The sequence below is a fragment of the Symsagittifera roscoffensis genome, chromosome 1, assembly GCF_963678635.1.
Source record: "Symsagittifera roscoffensis chromosome 1, txSymRosc1.1, whole genome shotgun sequence".
Taxonomy (NCBI): Eukaryota; Metazoa; Xenacoelomorpha; order Acoela; family Convolutidae; genus Symsagittifera; species Symsagittifera roscoffensis.
Window position 1 is genome coordinate 55182122 of NC_087062.1, and position 19035 is coordinate 55201156.

At 35.3% G+C, this 19035-nt stretch overlaps 2 protein-coding genes across 3 annotated transcripts in view; both read left to right on the forward strand.

The window, feature by feature from the left end:
• LOC134845883 (syndetin-like) overlaps positions 1 to 2082 on the forward strand; it is a gene marked incomplete in the record, with an annotated part of 146662 nt that extends 144580 nt beyond the window's left edge. Inside the window, 2 exon segments of the mRNA XM_063862998.1 lie at positions 930 to 1088; positions 1348 to 2082. Of these exon segments, the coding sequence (XP_063719068.1) occupies positions 930 to 1088; positions 1348 to 1515 (327 nt within the window).
• Positions 2083 to 2159: 77 nt separating this feature from the next.
• On the forward strand, positions 2160 to 18564 carry LOC134845898 (probable protein phosphatase 2C T23F11.1). Of its 2 annotated transcripts, none has more exons than XM_063863032.1 (6): positions 2160 to 2606; positions 11693 to 11842; positions 12022 to 12161; positions 12361 to 12586; positions 17109 to 17254; positions 18160 to 18564. In XM_063863032.1, exons 2-6 carry the CDS (start codon positions 11695 to 11697, stop codon positions 18514 to 18516), a joined length of 1017 nt encoding a protein of 338 aa, XP_063719102.1. In that variant the 5' UTR covers positions 2160 to 2606; positions 11693 to 11694; the 3' UTR covers positions 18517 to 18564. The 2 variants fall into 2 exon arrangements, with proteins under 2 accessions (XP_063719102.1, XP_063719093.1); XM_063863023.1 differs by lacking the exon at positions 2160 to 2606 and adding an exon at positions 6844 to 8158.
• The last annotated feature ends 471 nt before the right edge of the window (positions 18565 to 19035 follow it).

Here is a 19035-nt window from a genome sequence, read left to right on the forward strand (position 1 = left end):
CTCAAAAAATACCCAGCCATATTTGAGATTTTGGGTTCAATTCAAAGAGCGGTTTGTGGTAAGTTCATTTCCTTACGCGACTTTTTACACATTTTTTGACACCAAAAGTTGTGGCCCTCGGAAAAGTCAAAATTTTGATTTTTTGACGTTTTGAAAGTTATTGACATTTCTCGAGAACTACACTTCCAAATCTGAGATTATGGGTTCAATCAAAATTACAGTTTGAGTGAATCCCTTCTGCATAAGCGGCTACGCCCTAAATTTTCACACAAAAAGCTATGATTCTCAGAAGTGTCAAATTTTTGATTAGTTGACAGTTTTTTGGACTTTTCTCGCTGTCCAATCTGATATCATACTTTAAATCAAAACAACATGTTGTTGAAAGCCTAACTTTATAACTGGCTATACCCAGTTTGTTTAAGAAAAAAGTTATGGCCTTCAAGTTGAATTTTCGTAAAATTTACACAATCAAATCTGAGATGAAAGTTCAACTGAAAGAACCGGTTGCGATAATGGTTCCTGCAGCCGTGGCGGCTGCTTAATTTTTGTAAGAGAAATGTTTTCTTCTTGAGAGAATTGATTGTCTCGAAATTTTTTACTCCTCTCACTTTTTTAAGTAGAGAAACAACTAAAGTTTTGGGCAAAGTCCAATGTTTTAATTCAAATTTTTCGTGCCGCATCAGTATAGCAAATTCATTCAATATCAAACACATACCTGTAGCTTTAGCTGGGCCCTTAGTTGTTTTTTTATCTAGACATGCAAAAATTTCGGTTCGCCTAGTTTTTTCAACATTTTAAGTTATTTTCGACTTAAGTTTTTTTAATGTTTGTGTTGTATCGCAAGTGGTGCGAAGCTCTGTGTACAATTTTTTAGTCTTTGCTGGAATTTTGTTTCTTATTATATGTGATAAATTGTGCAACTGTTTTAGATCACCGAGATCCAGCCTGTTCCAGACCAGCATTTCGTGGAGACGTTCATCAAGGCGTTCTACCTGCCAGAGATCGAATTTGAGAAGTGGGTGTCGGAGCACCAGGAGTTCTCACCCAAACAGCTTTTATCCATCATCAACAGCGCCGGATCCCTCCAGGTTAATCGGGACTAATTTATCTCTGAGACCCACGCTTACTGCCCACATGTATGTATGCTTAGTCTAGATGTGTGTTGATCAAAAGGGAATCCGTGGTAAGATGTGGTCATCTTTCCCATGAATCCATTTAATACTTGCTTAGCCAATATAGGGAACTACGTTGTAAGGGAGATGCACTTAAATTTCATTACATTTGCTCGCTATACTTTCCTTTGTGATAGGCGATAGTTGATCTTTTAAAAGCATCGGGTGTTAAAAGGTAAACAAGAAGTTGAGACAGAAGCTGCAGAATGTGATTGAGGAGCAGCAGAAGTTGAGTGGTTCCAACAATCATTCCAACTCCACCAATGCAACAGCAAACAACCACGCCCAGTTCAACTCCCATTCTTCTATTCTCCTCAGCCAGATATCCTCGCATTCCAGATAAAAACACACCGTTACTCAAAACAAGATACATAACGCAAGTGAAGTACTATTACAAAAAAAAGAAAACAGAGGATTTTGATGTCCGAGCTGTTCTGAACTTGGTACAAGTATGATATCTGAACTTGGTAAAGGAATGATGAAAAATATCTATGTTGCTACAATACGTGTTGTTCTCTCACGAAAAATTGAATTGCCTCAGAAACTTTCACAGTTCACAGTTCCTTCTAGCCGCAACTGTCTTTCTTGTACCCTGAATCTTGCGTTTATCACAGTTCCTTCTAGCCGCAACTGTCTTTCTTGTACCCTGAATCTTGCTTCATCTTAAGATATTTTCCAACTCATTCTCTAAAAAATGCGATATTTTTTTACTTGTCTGTGGCAACGTGGGAATTATGATCGTTAATTCAAAAAAGCCCATGTTTGAACGGTTCGTTTTGAGGCTAAACATGAATTATCCTATATTTTCACATAATCTGTGTTTGGCGGCCATATTGTCTCACCATAGTTCGAGTTGCATTTTTCTAACTCTTGGTTGATAGCTGGGGTGTTTTCTGTGATATGGCTCAAAACTGATTGTTTTTATATTTTGAAAATTGGATCATAATTCTCGAGTCTGATTTATTGAAATTAGTTTAGCGAAAGGAAATCTGGATATTCAAAAAAACAGAAGCTTGAAAATTGAAATTTTGGGCCTTATAACAGAAAAGTACCGATAGCTGTCTATTATCATTTTAAGTCTCTATACAACATATGCAGTTTTTTAAGTTTTACCGTAAGTCTAAATGACTTTGCTAAAGAAAAGTAGGTAGATTGGTAAATCACCGACAAAACATTTGGCAGTAGAATTTATATGAAGCATTCCCAAAAATTGTACTCAACGATTATATTGCTAATTCCACGATATCTTTATTGTATCTTGTCAGATTCTGTGTTTGTGTGTATAATAGCTACAACTTTGCAATTTATTATAACTCAATTCAAATCTCAGCTCTATGAATTGTATATTAAAACAGTAGTTGAAGTTGCCAATTGAAACATTTTTCTTACAAATTTTCTTTCTTGAAGAATCTAGGAACATTTTGTGGATACTTGGTAAGTTTTTTTTTACATGTTTCCTTTTTTCGCATGGGGTGCGACCCCTCCCCCTGCCTGAGTTATTGTATAATGACGCGAAGGCACTTTTACACAAAAGTTTATTGTTGTTCGGCCAGAAATAGGTGTCGTAAAATAGTAACAAAGGGGTCTTTGGGTTGTAAGGTTGTCAAATGCCTGGATTGTATAACGAATGAATTATAGGAAGCCGTTTTATCCTGCGTAATTTTATCTTTGTTTCATTCCATTTGACGATTCAAATAGCGTGAGATACATCGTCTTCATAAGTGAACATTAAATGCTGCTCTTATATAGGTCGTGATGATTCTTTTTCAGGATAAGTCTTAAAATGCTCTAATATTTTACAGATGTGCATTCATACATATCAATGCATTTAAGAATGCTTCTTGGCATGTATGCACTATTTGTGTTCAAGTCAATTTCAGCTGCTAAAAGTCAGGTAAGTCTCGCTTTCCAATTTCGAAAGTGTAAAGACCACAAAAAACTTGATTGAATTCTAGTTAGGAAAATTGGATTTAATTTTCAGATTTCCTAGCGGAATAAAATTTTTATCTAAAGATTTAAATTGGGTAAATTTATCAAAAAAATATCAATCATAAATAGTTCTTGAAATTCAAAGAGGCGTTAAGCCATACTTTTGTACTTTGAAGTTGTAATGTTAAGTTTTCTCAACAAACAAGTCAGTTTTTCTTTTTTGTTTCCTTGTGATCTTTGACTCTTTTTCAACTCTTGGCTATGTTTGTTTTTACTGGACAAAATTGATAAAACCGTTAAAAAGCAATCTTGACTGATTCGGAATTTTGTCACCAAATCACTTTCGAGATAGCATCTTTATATGGTTATTTTTTATAGCCCATATTTAAGTGGAGACTTAGTTAGTTAGTGTGGAACTGGTGCTCAATTTTTGTTCAACTAATTGTTCCGACTGTCGAAGAAAAGATGGCATATTCATGCTCGGTGTTTTTTAGTTCACACAAATTTTTGCTTTTAAGCTGATGATTTCTGAACGAAGTTTTTATACCATCTTAAAGGTATTGACCTCCTGAGTTCAAACTTAAAATTTTTTTTGCCTGTGATCAACTTTATTTACATTAACAGTTTTGCTAATTTAAGAAATGAACAAGCGATATATATTGCGTGCGATTAATTTGGAAGCGGCGATTTAATCCGGCTCAGAAAACACTCTAAATTGTCTTGAGATAAGCTATCTGGATTAATTTTATTATCACATTGTTGCAAACTAATTACATCACTTCGTACTGAACATGGCGGATGGAGGGAAGGTAAACAAGCTGAAAAAATTATCATATTATACTCCATAGACCTTAAGGAGAATCAGGAAGATTCCAAAATTTGTTGCGCCATTTGACCGGCAACTGATTTTACAGTTAACATAGATTTTTTCTTACTAAGTTACGTGAACTTACATCAAGATGATCACCGTTTTTTGGTTCGACAATTTTGAATTGTGATTGGGAGAATTTTTTAGAGTAATGAACTTAGTGAATGCTCTTATATGATGCCTTGCTGCTTTTTTCTTAGGGAAAAGTCCTAAAATTTATTCACTCTCAATTTTGACTTATCGTGGTTTGAGTTGTGATTTCTTTTTAAGTTCAGTGCATTTCTTTTAATAAAAAGAGGGCAAACTCCTCTATCGAACAGCAAAGTTGTAAAAGTCACGAAAAGCGTGATTGACTTCTTATTTTGAAAAGGGAAATTATTTATCAGATTTCCCAGCGAAATATAAGTTGTACCTATTGATCATGTCTTCTCAAATTGCGTTTATTTCAACATAACAGTGTCCACCACAAATTGTTCTACAAATTCAAAGAGCTTTGAGGTCATCTTTTTAGATTTTTCAAAAGTTGTAGATTTTTGAAAACACAAGTCGGTTTTTTTTTGAAAACACAAGTCGGTTTTCAAAAGTTGTAGATTTTTGAAAACACAAGTCGGTTTTTTTTTCAGTTTCCTTGCGTTCATTACTCTTTCCCAACTGTCAGTTGGGTATGTTTTCAGTTTTTCAGACCAGTTGCTCAAGTTCAAAATCATTTCATCTAAGTATCGGCCAGCTATTTGAATCCAAGAAACTTCGCATTTCTTGTGAAAGTTCTTCATTTTTCTTCCGACTTTCGAAAAATTGTGCTTCGCGTGGTTTTTTCTTCAGACATACTGAACTCAAATTCCTAAATTTTTTGAATATTTTGCTATGAACTCACAGTTTTTAATAAAGTTTTTAACTGTCAGCTATTTGCCATTATTTTACCATTATTTTACCAAACTTTTACCATTATTATTTTACCATTATTTTACCAAATTTTTACCATTATTTTTTACTTTGCCGTAGGGGGGGGGGGTGGTATTTCAGAAACGTTGACAAAAAGATGAAGAAAAATTTTTACCACAATTGTTATCGTGCAACTTATTCCTCAAATTTTAAGTTAAAATAGTTTTTTTTCTTCATTTAGTCAACCAAAAACTATGCCAAAAGTATTGGGTCGATTGGCTCAAAAATTCACATCAAAGTGAGCTTGTATGCAGCCCAACAAAGTAGGTTATTTTTTCTCAAAAGGGTATTACTACATAAAATGCCAATTTTTGAGATAAAAATAATTTTTGAACGTTTTGCGAAAATTTTGAGAGAATACATTTATTAAAATTCGTTGGAATACATAAGAAGCTCATTTTTCATCAATTGAATCAAAAGCTTTGGCGTAAATTTCTAAATATTTCACCAAATTAATTCTGCTAAACCTCAAGTTTTGCTTTTATAGATATTTGCTAATAATTACCCAATTTGAGAAAAAAGCGCCCAATTTGAGAAATAGAATCTAATAAATGCTTTTTTTTATAACAGGTAAAGAAAAAGTGATAACCTAAAAAGACGAATTCTGCCAGTGTGGCTTGATATTTTTCTGCATGTGAATTTGGACACTATTCAAAACTCCCTCGATCCGGTAAAATATTGGCTATATTTCTACCGGAGCAACTATGTCCCAGTCAACCGGTATTTTTTGGTTGACCTTTTCGGCATTCGAATGAAATAATTTAGAATGAACCCGCGTGCATTCTGTCTTAATATTTGATAAACAAAATTCTTTTTTTTTGCTATTTATTATAATTGATGGCCGTGAATAATAAATCATTGCTCTCATAACCTAACTGGCTAATATTGATCAAAATGATTGCCCATAAAAAAACAAACGTCATCATCTTGAAGCGTCAAGTAGCCCTTGAATTAGTTCAGCGGTAGCAAAAAATAAGGGGCCGTCAATTCAAGAAACGTCAAATAACATTCAATCGAGGCCTATAATTAATTTCACCTGCACCTATAGTTCTGCATGTTTGACGAGGCGAAACGATCTTATTCATGATTTTTTCTGTGCTAAAGCGTCGAGGCGGCTTCCTCCTTGTTTTCCAATGAAGCTTGATTTTAATGCAAATGAACAAAATCTGACCCTCGCTTCTATTAATGTGCCATTTAATCTATACAAAAAAGCAAAACACTGTGAAATTGTATTTTAAATGGTTAAGCCTTCTGATTAATGACTGAATGATTTATTTCATTTTATTTTTTACCTGTTATGTTGCATTTTGTTGCCGAAATGTAATTGTTCCTGAATTTTATTTTAAAAACTTCATTGAAATCCATTCAAGAGGACGCGAAACGAAATTGCCAGAGCAGGAATTGTCAAGATTTTCAAATCGTTTTAAACTGTATGCGCTCTTTTTATTTTAAACGATTAACTTCGGTTTCGGCCTCCGGTTTGGTTGACTGAAAAAAATCATAATAAGTTTTAAAAAAATGATCACAACCAGGAATCGTAATTCTTGGCATATTCAGCTTTCCGGCGATTCCGGTGAAAAATTTGCGTTTCCGGCAAAAAAGAGTGTTTTTTGATCATCAGTTTTTGAGAGATTAAGCCAACGTTGTATTTTTTAAACATCAGTTTTACTAACTTCCCCCTCTAAAATGTGGGGTCGGTTCAAAACGTGGTCAATTAAGACAGAAAACTTCGCTCGAAAAACAAATAAAACTAGCCTAGATTTCAAAGCAATCATGAAAGCAAACTACAGCTTTTTTATTTGGAAAAAAGAAAAACAAGCTGAGTCATTGCAATTATCACTTGAAACTAGAAGGGTTCCCCTTTTCGCTTTAATTTCCCAATTTTAAAAGTTCTGTATTCGGCGCAAACTGGTATACTTTTAGCACTTTTCGGCATTTCGGCTGGGCCGAAAATTACGATTCCTGATTACACTGGACAAAACTTCATGCGGCTTCCTTACTTGGAGCATTACAGTATATACTTGACAGGCTTCCTCGTGAAAAATGAGGTGGACTCTAGGCAGCTCGGTGGTTTTTGTGGAATTTCTGACTGAGGAGATTTTATCATTTTTTCAGAAAAACGCAGCATTTTTTTTTCAAAAAAGCACTTGCTATTAAATGGGATAGATGATTTTGCGTGTATTTCATTTGAGGTTTACTATTTGGATAAAGAGAGAACCGACCTTACACAATACTACTTTACCTCTGATTTTCTAATCAGATCCGGCGATAGAATTTAAATTAAATTTCAGTTATCTACTTGTTTCCTCTCCACCTCAAGACGCACGCAATCAGTCTATTCTTACTCTCAAAAACCGCCCCTTGTTTTCATTATTCGACCTGAAAACGTGTATTGAATTCATGAGCATTTTTTGCTCCGTTTTTGCACAGACTTATCATGTCTAGATGGTATAACGCTTAGTTAAGCTAAGCAATCGTTTTAAGTTAAAAAAAACAGAGACTACGCGGTGTATTAATTTTTAAAACTATCATAATTTATTCAAAGCCGATATAAAAGTCGCAAGAATTCACGAGCGCATGAACAATAAAATTTACCATTATTTGACTGCTTTGTGCGCGGATTATATAATTGACAAAGCTAGGTAGCTGTTTTATATCAATCGTGTTTTAGCTGGCTCCCGGGGTTGCACATTTGGTTGGATAGACTTTAAAATCGCTTATCTTCGCACGAATACCAAACAGTGCTTTTTAGAAAGCAGCTAAAACCAATTCAAAAACGTTGAAGACTTGAGTTTTTTAGAGAACCGTCTGTTTTATAGTATTTGAAAGAGATAAAAGCTCTTTTCAAGTCGGTGATTTTTTAAAAGACTAACGTTTAAAAAGATATCAATCTATATATATATATATATATTAGTTTATTGTACAGAGCAATAATCATCAACATTTATGTTACTATCATAAAAAAATTGTAATTATCAGTCCTTTCAAAGAAAAACGTGGACGATTGTTTTTTTTTTCTGATCGAGGAAGTTTTGTTATTGAATTATTCTTCATTACTTGATTATATGAGACCAGCTTGATCATGATGTAAATATAAATCAAATTCGTCAATTATCTTTCATTATTTTGGCTTTACCCTTAACAATGGGTCAGGTTCTCTCGGAGCCCATCACCACTAAACACACGACACTGCATGAGAACTCCAATTTGAGGGTAGCCTCATCCGCCATGCAAGGATGGAGAACAAGTAAGACCCGCTTTAAATAACATATATACAAGTAAACAAAAATAATAGCACTTCTGTTCTTCAGGACAAATTCAACTTTTTGCTTAAGAACTTTTACCGGCACTTTTAAGTAAACTGAAAAATTTTGACCTCCACCTTGAAAATATATTTCGTTTAGAATACATTTTCAAAAAGAATAGTGGGTTCACCTTGAAAATATATTTCGTTTAGAATACATTTTCAAAAAGAATAGTGGGTTCACCTTGAAAATATATTTCGTTTAGAATACATTTTCAAAAAGAATTAGTGGGTTCACCTTGAAAATATATTTCGTTTAGAATACATTTTCAAAAAGAATAGTGGGTTCACCTTGAAAATATATTTCGTTTAGAATACATTTTCAAAAAGAATAGTGGGTTCACCTTGAAAATATATTTCGTTTAGAATACATTTTCAAAAAGAATAGTGGGTTCACCTTGAAAATATATTTCGTTTAGAAAACATTTTCAAAAAGAATTAGTGGGTTCACCTTGAAAATATATTTCGTTTAGAATACATTTTCAAAAAGAATAGTGGGTTCACCTTGAAAATATATTTCGTTTAGAATACATTTTCAAAAAGAATAGTGGGTTCACCTTGAAAATATATTTCGTTTAGAATACATTTTCAAAAAGAATAGTGGGTTCACCTTGAAAATATATTTCGTTTAGAATACATTTTCAAAAAGAATTAGTGGGTTCACCTTGAAAATATATTTCGTTTAGAATACATTTTCAAAAAGAATAGTGGGTTCACCTTGAAAATATATTTCGTTTAGAATACATTTTCAAAAAGAATAGTGAGTTCACCTTGAAAATATATTTCGTTTAGAATACATTTTCAAAAAGAATAGTGGGTTCACCTTGAAAATATATTTCGTTTAGAATACATTTTCAAAAAGAATAGTGGGTTCACCTCGAAAATATATTTCGTTTAGAATACATTTTCAAAAAGAATAGTGGGTTCAAAGTTGACATTTGATTAATTTGGAATAGTTATTACGCGCAATATTTGATTTTTTTTTTCATTTAGGCGCTGAAAAAGCGGTAAATTATGCCAATCTGTTGATAATTTTCATCATTTTGATTGAATAATGTGGTAGCAGATGAAAAAAAAAATGTATACTTCTCGAGAAGATTTTTAAAAAATTGAAAAAAAAACGATTTTTGTTTTCAACTGAACCAACTTTACAGACCTTATTGTGCAGCCGGGACAATTTTTTATAACACTGCACAAAAACGGAAAAACCAGGACAACTCCTTTTCGTCAATGTGAAATTAATTCTTCATCGTACTGAGCGTAATTTTTTAGCCTTCAGAAATAATATTTTACATCAGAGGTGCTACTTCGCATCTTGATTCATTCATCATTGGTTGAAATGATCTTGGAGAGAAAGCTAAACATGATTTTTTTTAGAAAAAATTCATCATAAAACACACTGCTGCTCAAGGAATTTAATAAGCGCAGCAAACGTTTAAAATATTGACTTGTTTCATTTAGATTCGCTTTTTTGCCTCGTGACTATGTTAACGAAAACGGCAAACTAACTATTGCATGCAAAACTTTTTAGAAGTGAAGGCTCAAGAAAAAATTTGAAAACAAAAAAACGAAGGCAATGAAATAAATTAGCAAAAAAATAGCTGAAATTTTTTGCAGGTTTTAAATACTGTTAAAGAGTACTACAAATTTTTACACGGTTTCACTATACAGTAATTGCTTAAATTTTTGTTTCAGTACTTTTTCGATTATTTCGATGTTTACAATATTATTTTCAGATGTTAGAAAAGTTTGTAAAATCCACCAAAAATAAAATATGTAAACGTTTTTTGTAGAAAAATTACAAGAATTTTGCTTAACGTTCTTTGAAGAAAAATTACAAGAACTTTGAACATAAGGATTTGAATTCAACTAAACACGTTTTTATTTTTCGTTTTTTGCTTTGCACGCACAATCAGGTAACACAAATAATTATTGGGTTAAGTCGATTGACATATCAAACTGACGTTTTCTCAGTTGTAGTTTGAACGAAATTGCAAAATTTCAATAAAAAAACTGCCAAAATTCAGAAAACTGGACTGAAATTTTTAAGTTTTTGTCTAATTTGTCTAATAAATAAAAACTGGTCTTTTAGGCTCGAAGTTTGATTTTACTGCGCCAAAGTTACTTATGGTAGCTTCATTTAGCTTTTTTTGGCAATAAAAGTTTTCTGAAGTTTTGAAAAAAATCTTTGTGCCTAAGAAATTAGAAAAATTCATACACATATTTTAAAAAAAATTTCAAGTTTTGTTTGTTATTCTTATTGTGAATTCAACTGTTGACATTTGTGCTTAAGCTATTAAACTTCCTCGCATGTGTATAGTATTCCCATTACATCACGCACAATAAACAACACTAATTTGAAAGATTTTTTTGAAGTTTTTTATGATTGTGGTTTGAGCTTTCTGTGCGACTGTACAGCAACCGGCCATCCGTGTTTTCATTTAGAACGACTCCAATTATCTTGAATTATGACTATATTCGCCGTTTACTATACGCAAAATACAGCTGGTCTTAGTTAATTCAAAATGATTAAATTCTCTGCTTTCAAACACCCATGATTCCACAAAAAACTATTGATAGTTTGCATTTTTGTTCCGACTTTTGAAACGAAAGTAACGGAATAATTGTGCTCGGGGTGGGTTTTTTTTCTTCAGACAATTTTTGACTTTTTAACTTGCCATTTTTGACGGAATTTTTTATATCTTACAAAAGCTATTGTTGTCCTGAGCTTAAATTTGAAAAGATAATCCACCTGTTATCATTTTTTGTCAAGTTATGGGGGTTTAAATTTTGGCCAATTTGGGTTATTTAACGCGCGTTATATTTTGCGCTATTAACGCGTAAGCGGAAATTTAATCCATCTTAGAAATTGTTCCAAATTGGTTGAAATAAATTTATTTGCCATAATTGATTCGTTACAAGGAGCAAAATCCTTTTGCACTTTATTTGGCGTGTGGGGGATGATTTTCACAAAAAAATCTCAAGTTTTAGAAAAAAATCATTTGATTTGATTACATTTAATTTTTTTATGTTATTTCTGCTCCATAAACCTTAAAAAGGCAGTCGGAACATGCAGGGCTTCGCCCTGATACGAGCATTCTTGTTTACATTTGCACTCAGGGAACAAATATATAAATTATATCTTGGAAATTGGTAATTAAAAAAGTCAATATTATAAAATAAATTATCCCAATCGATCTTTTTCATTATTCTGTGAAAGTCGAAACAAAAAGACATTCAGAGATAGTTATCATGTTACGTAGATAAAATTGAAGAGCACGAAACAGAAAGTTTATCTCAATATATCTAAGCGTTCAAAAGATTAGACAGCCACGTCTAAAGTGATTGTTTTACCGAAACTATCATTGCTTAAAAACAAGGATTTACTACAATATAGATCAAATTTCAGCTACTAGAAAAATCACATTCTTCTCTAAATACTTATTCGGCTTTGAACAACGACGCTGTCTAATTTAGCGATGGAGGATGCTCACACGTGTATGATGTCAATCAAAGAAGACCCCGGCAGCCAATTCTTTGGGGTATTCGACGGCCACGGAGGCACAAAAATAGCCCAGTACTCATGCAAACACTTACCCCACAGAGTATGCTCCAGACTAGAATACAGTTAGCTGGATTTGAATTATTTTCTGAGTTAAGCGCTAAAAAAGGCAAGCTTTGTTTCCATAAATAATCTTTGAATTAACACTGCATTGAGTCTTGTTTGGGCAAAAATTCTCAAAACTACATAATTTCATAAACCGGTTCATGATGCAAATCTACTCCTGAAATTTGTTTTTTTTCAGAAACTGGGCAAGTAGAGAGTGCAGCAAAGAAAGCTTTTCTGGATCTGGACAAGGAGATGATGACGAATGCGGAGCTAGCCAACGACTTCTCAGGATCCACTGCCTGTTGTGTCCTCATCAGACAAAACAAACTATACTGCGTGAGCTCATACCCATTTTTACTTCAAATCACTGTTGTATGCCACCTTTTGGACAAAAAATGTTATTAAAAACGCTTTTTGTCTGGTTTCATTCTGAATGTTTCAGCCCATTTAGTATATAGACAACATTTTTTTCTATCAGCTTCACCAGATTAATCCTTCAAATATCCTCCTGCTCAGAAGTAATTAAATGTTATAGATGAATGTTGGCGATTCTCGAGCGATCGCTTCCATAAAAGGTCTGCCTTTGTCTCTATCCTACGACCACAAGCCGAACAACATCGGAGAACAGACTCGGATTGTGAAGGCGGGTGGCTTTGTGGAACTTAACCGAGTGAATGGAAACTTAGCTCTGTCCAGGGCTCTGGGAGACTTCTCTTTCAAAAGGAATCTGAAGAAACAACAGGATGAACAAATTGTATCAGGTATAACTTATAACAGTTATATGTTCTTTGATTCGAAGAAAGGAGAAGTTCACAAAATTATCCAAAAAATCCCATCCTGAAAGAACATCAGTTCTAAGAACCGTAAGTCCGCAAGGTTTTATTTTAGCTTTAAAACTTCTCGACGACCAGAAGTAATTTCCTTGTTAAAATCAATATATCTCTCAATTTTAATAAAATAAATTGGATTTAGATATAAGTTTTTAAGACACTCAGTGTTTTGTTATTACAACGTGTTTTTATATTTTCTCCATAACAGGTATCCATTAGACTGAAAAAGAGCAATGTTTCCATCATACTTTGCAAGTCACCGGTATCAAGAAATTTTGATGATTGAAGCAAATAAAAGTTCCAATAATCTAACTATTCTAAATGCTATAGAAATTTAAATAAAAAAACTGATATAGGAATGCTGTCTAATTTAGTTAAAATACGTCAAATGAAGGTCTCAGTTCAATAGACTTTTAGTGATAGACTAGGCCAGTACTGGTTTCAAATTGATCTTCAAATGGATCTATCTAACAACGAAAACCTATCACAACATTCCCTCTGCTGGGAAAAATTTTAAATCCTTGATGAGAAGATGGGAGTTACTAGCCATACACCCATTTTCCCCTCAAAGTGTGGACAGAGAAAATTTACAAGATACCCCGTCCGCAAAATTTAACACCATCAAATTAATCTAATAGCCCCATTCAAATGAAATGTTTAAAATTATGAGCAGGGCAATTCTAACTACAACAATTACATCAATATATTCGAGTAAATCTAGGGGATTTACTCTAATTAACTAACTACAATTTAATAAAAGGCATCTTTAAGATCGAAACAGATTAAAAGCAGCTTTAAAATGGGTATGAAGTTCGTGACCTTTATATGCTTTATTCTGAAATTAATTGCTTTCCTTTAAAAAGTAGCCTCTTTTGACAGCGGTTTGGCGATTTTCAAATATTCAGGGTCTAGTGTTGAAGAGTTTTTGCTCGTTCTGTTAGCGTTTGAGAATATTAAGTCTGCCAACATTTGCGCAATTGATCCTCTTTTTGTTGAGAGTTCTGTCAACAGTTGTTAAGAGAGGAATTGTCTGAATCTGCGTTGTCTGCGATGAGTGGCCTCTTTTGCAGTTTCCGAATTCGCTATAGATACAAGGAAATTGGAGGCGAAAATGTTGAGTTTGACGGAAAAGTGGGGGTCGCAGTAAGAAGAGTCTGGATCGGATTAGAGTCGCCATCATAGAAAGTTTTACTTTCAACAGAGTCGACAAATCTCGTTAACCGAAGAATTTGCGATGCCCTACGTTTCTCCTCGGAGCTGGAGGGTGTTTGCAATCGCGGCAATAAGATGCTATAAGATGCTCTCTTCCGGACAACTTGACAGATGGATAGGGTTTTAGGCTTTTGCAAGTCCAATTGTCGGATTGGTTTCCACACTCGCCAAAATCTGCTGCCGAAAATTTTCCAGCTCGATTTTTTCTTCGAGTGACAAGTGGGAATGATCAGAGAGAAAATTTTTATGTCTGATCAGTTTCCGTTCACTGACAGTCTTGAAAGACAGTTAGGGTGGTGCTAGGTACTTGGTAAAAAAGACGACGGATTAATAAAACGACAAATAAGAGTGATTAGATGTAAAATGGGCAGTTCGAATTTAAGCGGTTTAAAATTCTTAGAAAAACAATGTTCAGAATTGGTTGTAGCGACGTCTTCAAGTCCCATCAGAAATAGTTGCCATTTTAACGGCTGTCGTCTTATTTGTTTGTCACCAAACGGGGCTACAGTTTTTAAAATCAACAGATGTTGCCCTTGTTTGTTTTTTTTCCTGATAAAAAAACGTTCACCAAAAAATTTTCAATCTTGGTTTTTAGAAGAAACAAATGTAAACTCCTTTTGTTTAATTGGTAATGACCAGAAAATGTTAAAACAACCCTTTCGCGTTTTCGATTTCTCAGAAATGTATTTTGTCTAAAAAAACCATAAAAACGGTTTTTGCCATAAGACTGACGTTTTGTCTGCCGATCACCGATGATAGTAGACAGTATAACAACAACCAGCAGAAAGGATAAGCTCAAAACTGGACCGGCTGAAAAAAGTGAAAAAAAAACAGAGCGTGCGAATAAAAGCTATGAAGCAAGAGTGGAGCAGAGAAGGAACCACACGTTTTGCGCAGCGTCAAACATATTGCCCTTCCCATGCTGAAAACTGTGAAACCGAGGTTATTAGGGAGTTCGGGTTGACAAGACGCTCGTCCATCCAAAGACAATTTTCTTTCACGTAAAAGTCGTTTGCATTGTGTCTGAAGTAGGCCCCATTGCCCGAATCTTTTTCTTTAGCTCCAGCCCTTATAATTAGCTTCAATCAGATTCAGACTGAAGAACTCTGGCGAACAGTCAGCCTTATTGATGATTTTACAAACCTTTGTTTTTGTGGATTACACAGGCGGAAGAATCACTCCTGCAAATACCGGTGAAATGGACAACACAGTATTTGTTTTCACGTCCCGCGCATCAGATGTAAGTGCCTCTAAGTTCGCGTTCAGCACCTCAATTTCACGAACTAGATTTTCGGGGTTTCGAACTCTCGATGACACTTCGTCGTCCAGACGAACTTGTTTTTTTTACCTATCAATGGGCGGAGGGCCGCCAAATGTTCGGCGAGTTCTGCTAATTATTTATGTGAACTATGAGCCCATTATTTATTTGAGCCCATCAAAGGTTTCAATTGAGACAATAGTTTCGTCTGATTGAGCTTATCGTTGGGCTCTGTTTTTCTACGAGAGGCGTAAAACTAGAGTTTGTAATATGGTGGCCCAACCATTCATATTCCTTTTTCGCAAAGCTAAAACGCCAAATTTTCTCTATCAAGTTTCCGCAGGTTTTTCTCAAACATAGCGATATGTTGAATTTTTGACCCCTTCGATAGAACTAAGATGTTTTCTATGAATGCGTGAGCGCTGGGAAAATTATCCAGGATTGAATCCACGACCCGTTGGAATTCCACCGGCATCGTCGATAGACCATAGAAACTAACCTTGAAATGATAAGAAATTACAAGGTTTACTCGGGTCAGCTCTCAAAGGCAATTGCCCGTATGCGTAGTTCTTTTGATTATGGCGCTATTTTGACCGACCTGTATTTCGTGACTGTAATGATGATAGGCGATACAAAATACTTGTCCAAGCAGTCTTCCAAAATCTCGATATGACCCTGTCCAACAGTTTGTCGATCTCCTTCTCCATCTTGTCCTGGAGAGTTATTGGTTCTCGTCTACCTTTTTGTTGTTTTAGAGTTAGCCTTTTGAAGAACTCTGCCTGTATTTTATAGTTACGTATTTTCCACACCCTAATAAATAAGCTCTAAAATGCTTAATGAAATGCTCTTGCCATTCATCCAGTGGTGTTCTCTGCATGTCCCCTCTGGTTTATTTTGGGGACAAAACTTCCTCCACCACTGATGCCTGGATCAGTTTGAGATCCAGTGCTGCCATCAGATCCCGCCCGATGGTTGATGGCCGACAGCCCCCTATCACATTGAGGACTGCTTCATTCTTCCATGCGTTGGAATGCCGTGTGTTTCATCTTATCTATTATTCCTTAATCCTTGAACTGGTCGTCATCCGGTCCTATCGGCATCAGTTGCACAGCTTGCGTTCCTACGGAAAGTTTCAATTCTCCGATCGTAAATATCAAAACTGGCGAACTGCTATCATGAGTGGCTTTCCCGTTGATTTTCAACGCTGGCCTCGCTCCCGTCACTCAACTCCTCCTCCCTTTCTTCCGGATTTATATTACTATGTAGTCGTTCGAACTGTCCGAATCTCATCCGTGCAGTTCCGCCTGTCGTTCGTTCAACCATCTTACGAAATTTTCATGTTGTGATGCGATATCGTCATACTCGTGGAAATTTCCTCCTTCGGTGTCGTTCTCTCGATTGAAGCCCACGCGGCATCGACCTACGTCTCTCCGTCCTCGACATGTCCGTTCGTAATGAAAATGCACGTAGCGTTCCTCACTGAAGATCTCGCTAAATCTTCAGGGGTAAATCCGCTCTGATCGCAGTTAAAACAACAAAAGAAGACTGATGTTTTGATTTTAGTTTGAATATTATGAATTTTTTGATAACGCGTTGTCAAAGTGCTTGTCGAATAATAAATTGTAATTCTCATCCTGACAAATACTTTGGCGCTCAAAAAAATCAAACAAAATAAGAAGTGTCAGTTGATAATAAAATCTATTAACCGACAACAATGCCGTGTATAATTAAACTTGATTTGAGTACCAAGTTCTGTATTCCTCGAGGCATGAGATGCTGACAACTTCTTATCTTATTGACAACGTCTGAGAAGGCAACAACAAATGTTAATCACATGGATGTTCGTCTTTAACTCTGAAAATGGTAATCAAATTCTTAAATGTAGTCAAATTATTCTGTATAACAATCCAATAAGGCTGAGTTTCAAACTTTCGGCAGAGGGAAAATTCCTGTCCCGTATAAAAATCGTTTTATTTGTTGTAGCGTTGCCTGATGTGACTGTGCATGACATCAACACTGACCTGGAGTTTGTGGTGGTGGCGTGTGATGGCATCTGGGATGTGCTCTCAAACGTGGAGGTGGTCGAGTTCTGCAGACAGAGAATCGCCAATCAGATGGAGCCCACCAAGGTGCTGTTTGCTTAATATCGTATAACATGTAATCTCTGTTTACAAGTGATCAATTGCGTGAAAACAGCCAGATTAAAAGTTACAATTTACATTTTTTAATAAAACAATTAAAATTAAATCTTAATTCAACTTTATGATCACTCACTAAAGTCGAAACAGCTCTAAATTTGACTTAGCTGCCCTAAATTTTGACCATTGTTAAACTTTGCCTTATTTGAGCTCAAATTCTTTGAAGATATTGTCGCAGTAACAATTGGTAACGGGCATTGTAAGTAGAATACGCTTGCTCCGCTTCGCTCGCTTACATCCGGCACTAGGGGAATAGCGCGCGCGAATCAGTGTTTCCCGCTTAATCTACTGTTACTAGTTGTCACTTGATACGAATTGTCGCCTCATGGGCTGTTACGTTTGTCGCCTCATGGGCCGAAGTCGTTTTTCAAATATATTTCCCCAGACAAAGAAGGCCCGCACTAAAGATTCACAATTTCTAATTCTTCAATTGATCCAGCGGTTTTTCGAAAAATTTCCCAAAGCATAAAAGACAAAACTTCGAAAAAATAGGCCAAAAAAGGCGTTTTTAAGCACTTTTTGGAAAATGTTGACCAAAAAATGGCGTTTTTTTCGCGCGAGCTCCCTCCTCAAAATTATTCATATTGTCGCCAGGGGCGCCTTTAGAAAAATTTTGAGCTTTTTCACCGAAAAATGGATGTCATAAAGTTAGACCAAAGGGGGGACCTTTTGGTCATATAGACAGGTTTATTCTTCAATTGGTCCAGCATGATTTCGAGTTTCTAGTCATAACTATTAGGTGAGCTCAGCTACTTTCTAGAATTTTCTGGAAAATGCTGAATCATCTGAAAATTCTGCTTTCTTCGGCAATCTTATTCTATTATAACACATTCTAGGTTTGTGAGGAACTCATCTCCAGATGTCTGGCAACAGAGTGCAACCAGGGGGGTCTGGGCTGCGACAATATGACAGTCATCCTCATCTGCTTCACCCACGCGGGTGACTCATACGCCCACCTAGCCAAAAGATGTTCACGTCCCTCTAACCTCCTAGGCGGCGGGGGAGGAAACAGCAGCAGCAGCCAAAACCAGGCCAGAGGCGGCCACCCTGTCGCAAACGGTGCTAGCTTCAACACTTCCCCTCTTGGAATTACCTCACTAGGGTCAAGTTCAAGAACTAACCCCCACTTGCAACCCGCTGGGGCTAGTTCCAAACTGTACTTGAATGGGTCCCGTTCAAGTTGGAAATATTGATTACATGTTTTATTGGTTTCAATTGTTGATATTAGTTGATGCGTTACAGTGAATAAATTGAAAATTATAACTGCGCTCGTTTTTACAAAGAATCCATATTTTGTAAGATTGTTTTCAAGCTGAATGAGGCAGCTGTTTTCTTATTGTCTGCTCAGGCGTTTCCTCATCTGTTAATATTAAAATCTTTTCTAAAACTTTAAAGTTTTCCATTATAAAAAACATTTCCAGTAAAAGTTAAATTACCGATAAATTTACGAAATTCGGAAAAGAATTCGTTTAAAAATTGGCGCGCGAAGAGATACTAACTGAATTATGTCCAGGAAACGGCTTCTTTTCCGAAGTGGTAAAACTTTATATGCTTATTGCTTAGCTTATGAACTGAGTGATTTTTAAATAAGCAAGTTCGCGTGTTTTTTCTCAAGACATATTAAGAGGTTTATCTTATTCGCCAATTGAAATACAAATTACACTCTCAAATAGCACAGAACCAAAAGTGGCGTAGAAATGAAGTTCGATTTG

Excerpts from the sequence above, each read along its gene's own strand:
- LOC134845898 (XM_063863023.1), top strand. The coding sequence starts at position 8,056 with ATGGGTCAGGTTCTCTCGGAGCCCATCACCACTAAACACACGACACTG. Across the intron at positions 8,159-11,692 it reads CATGCAAGGATGGAGAACAA|CGATGGAGGATGCTCACACG; the intron begins GTAAGACCCGCT and ends TGTCTAATTTAG. Across the intron at positions 11,843-12,021 it reads ATGCTCCAGACTAGAATACA|AAACTGGGCAAGTAGAGAGT; the intron begins GTTAGCTGGATT and ends GTTTTTTTTCAG.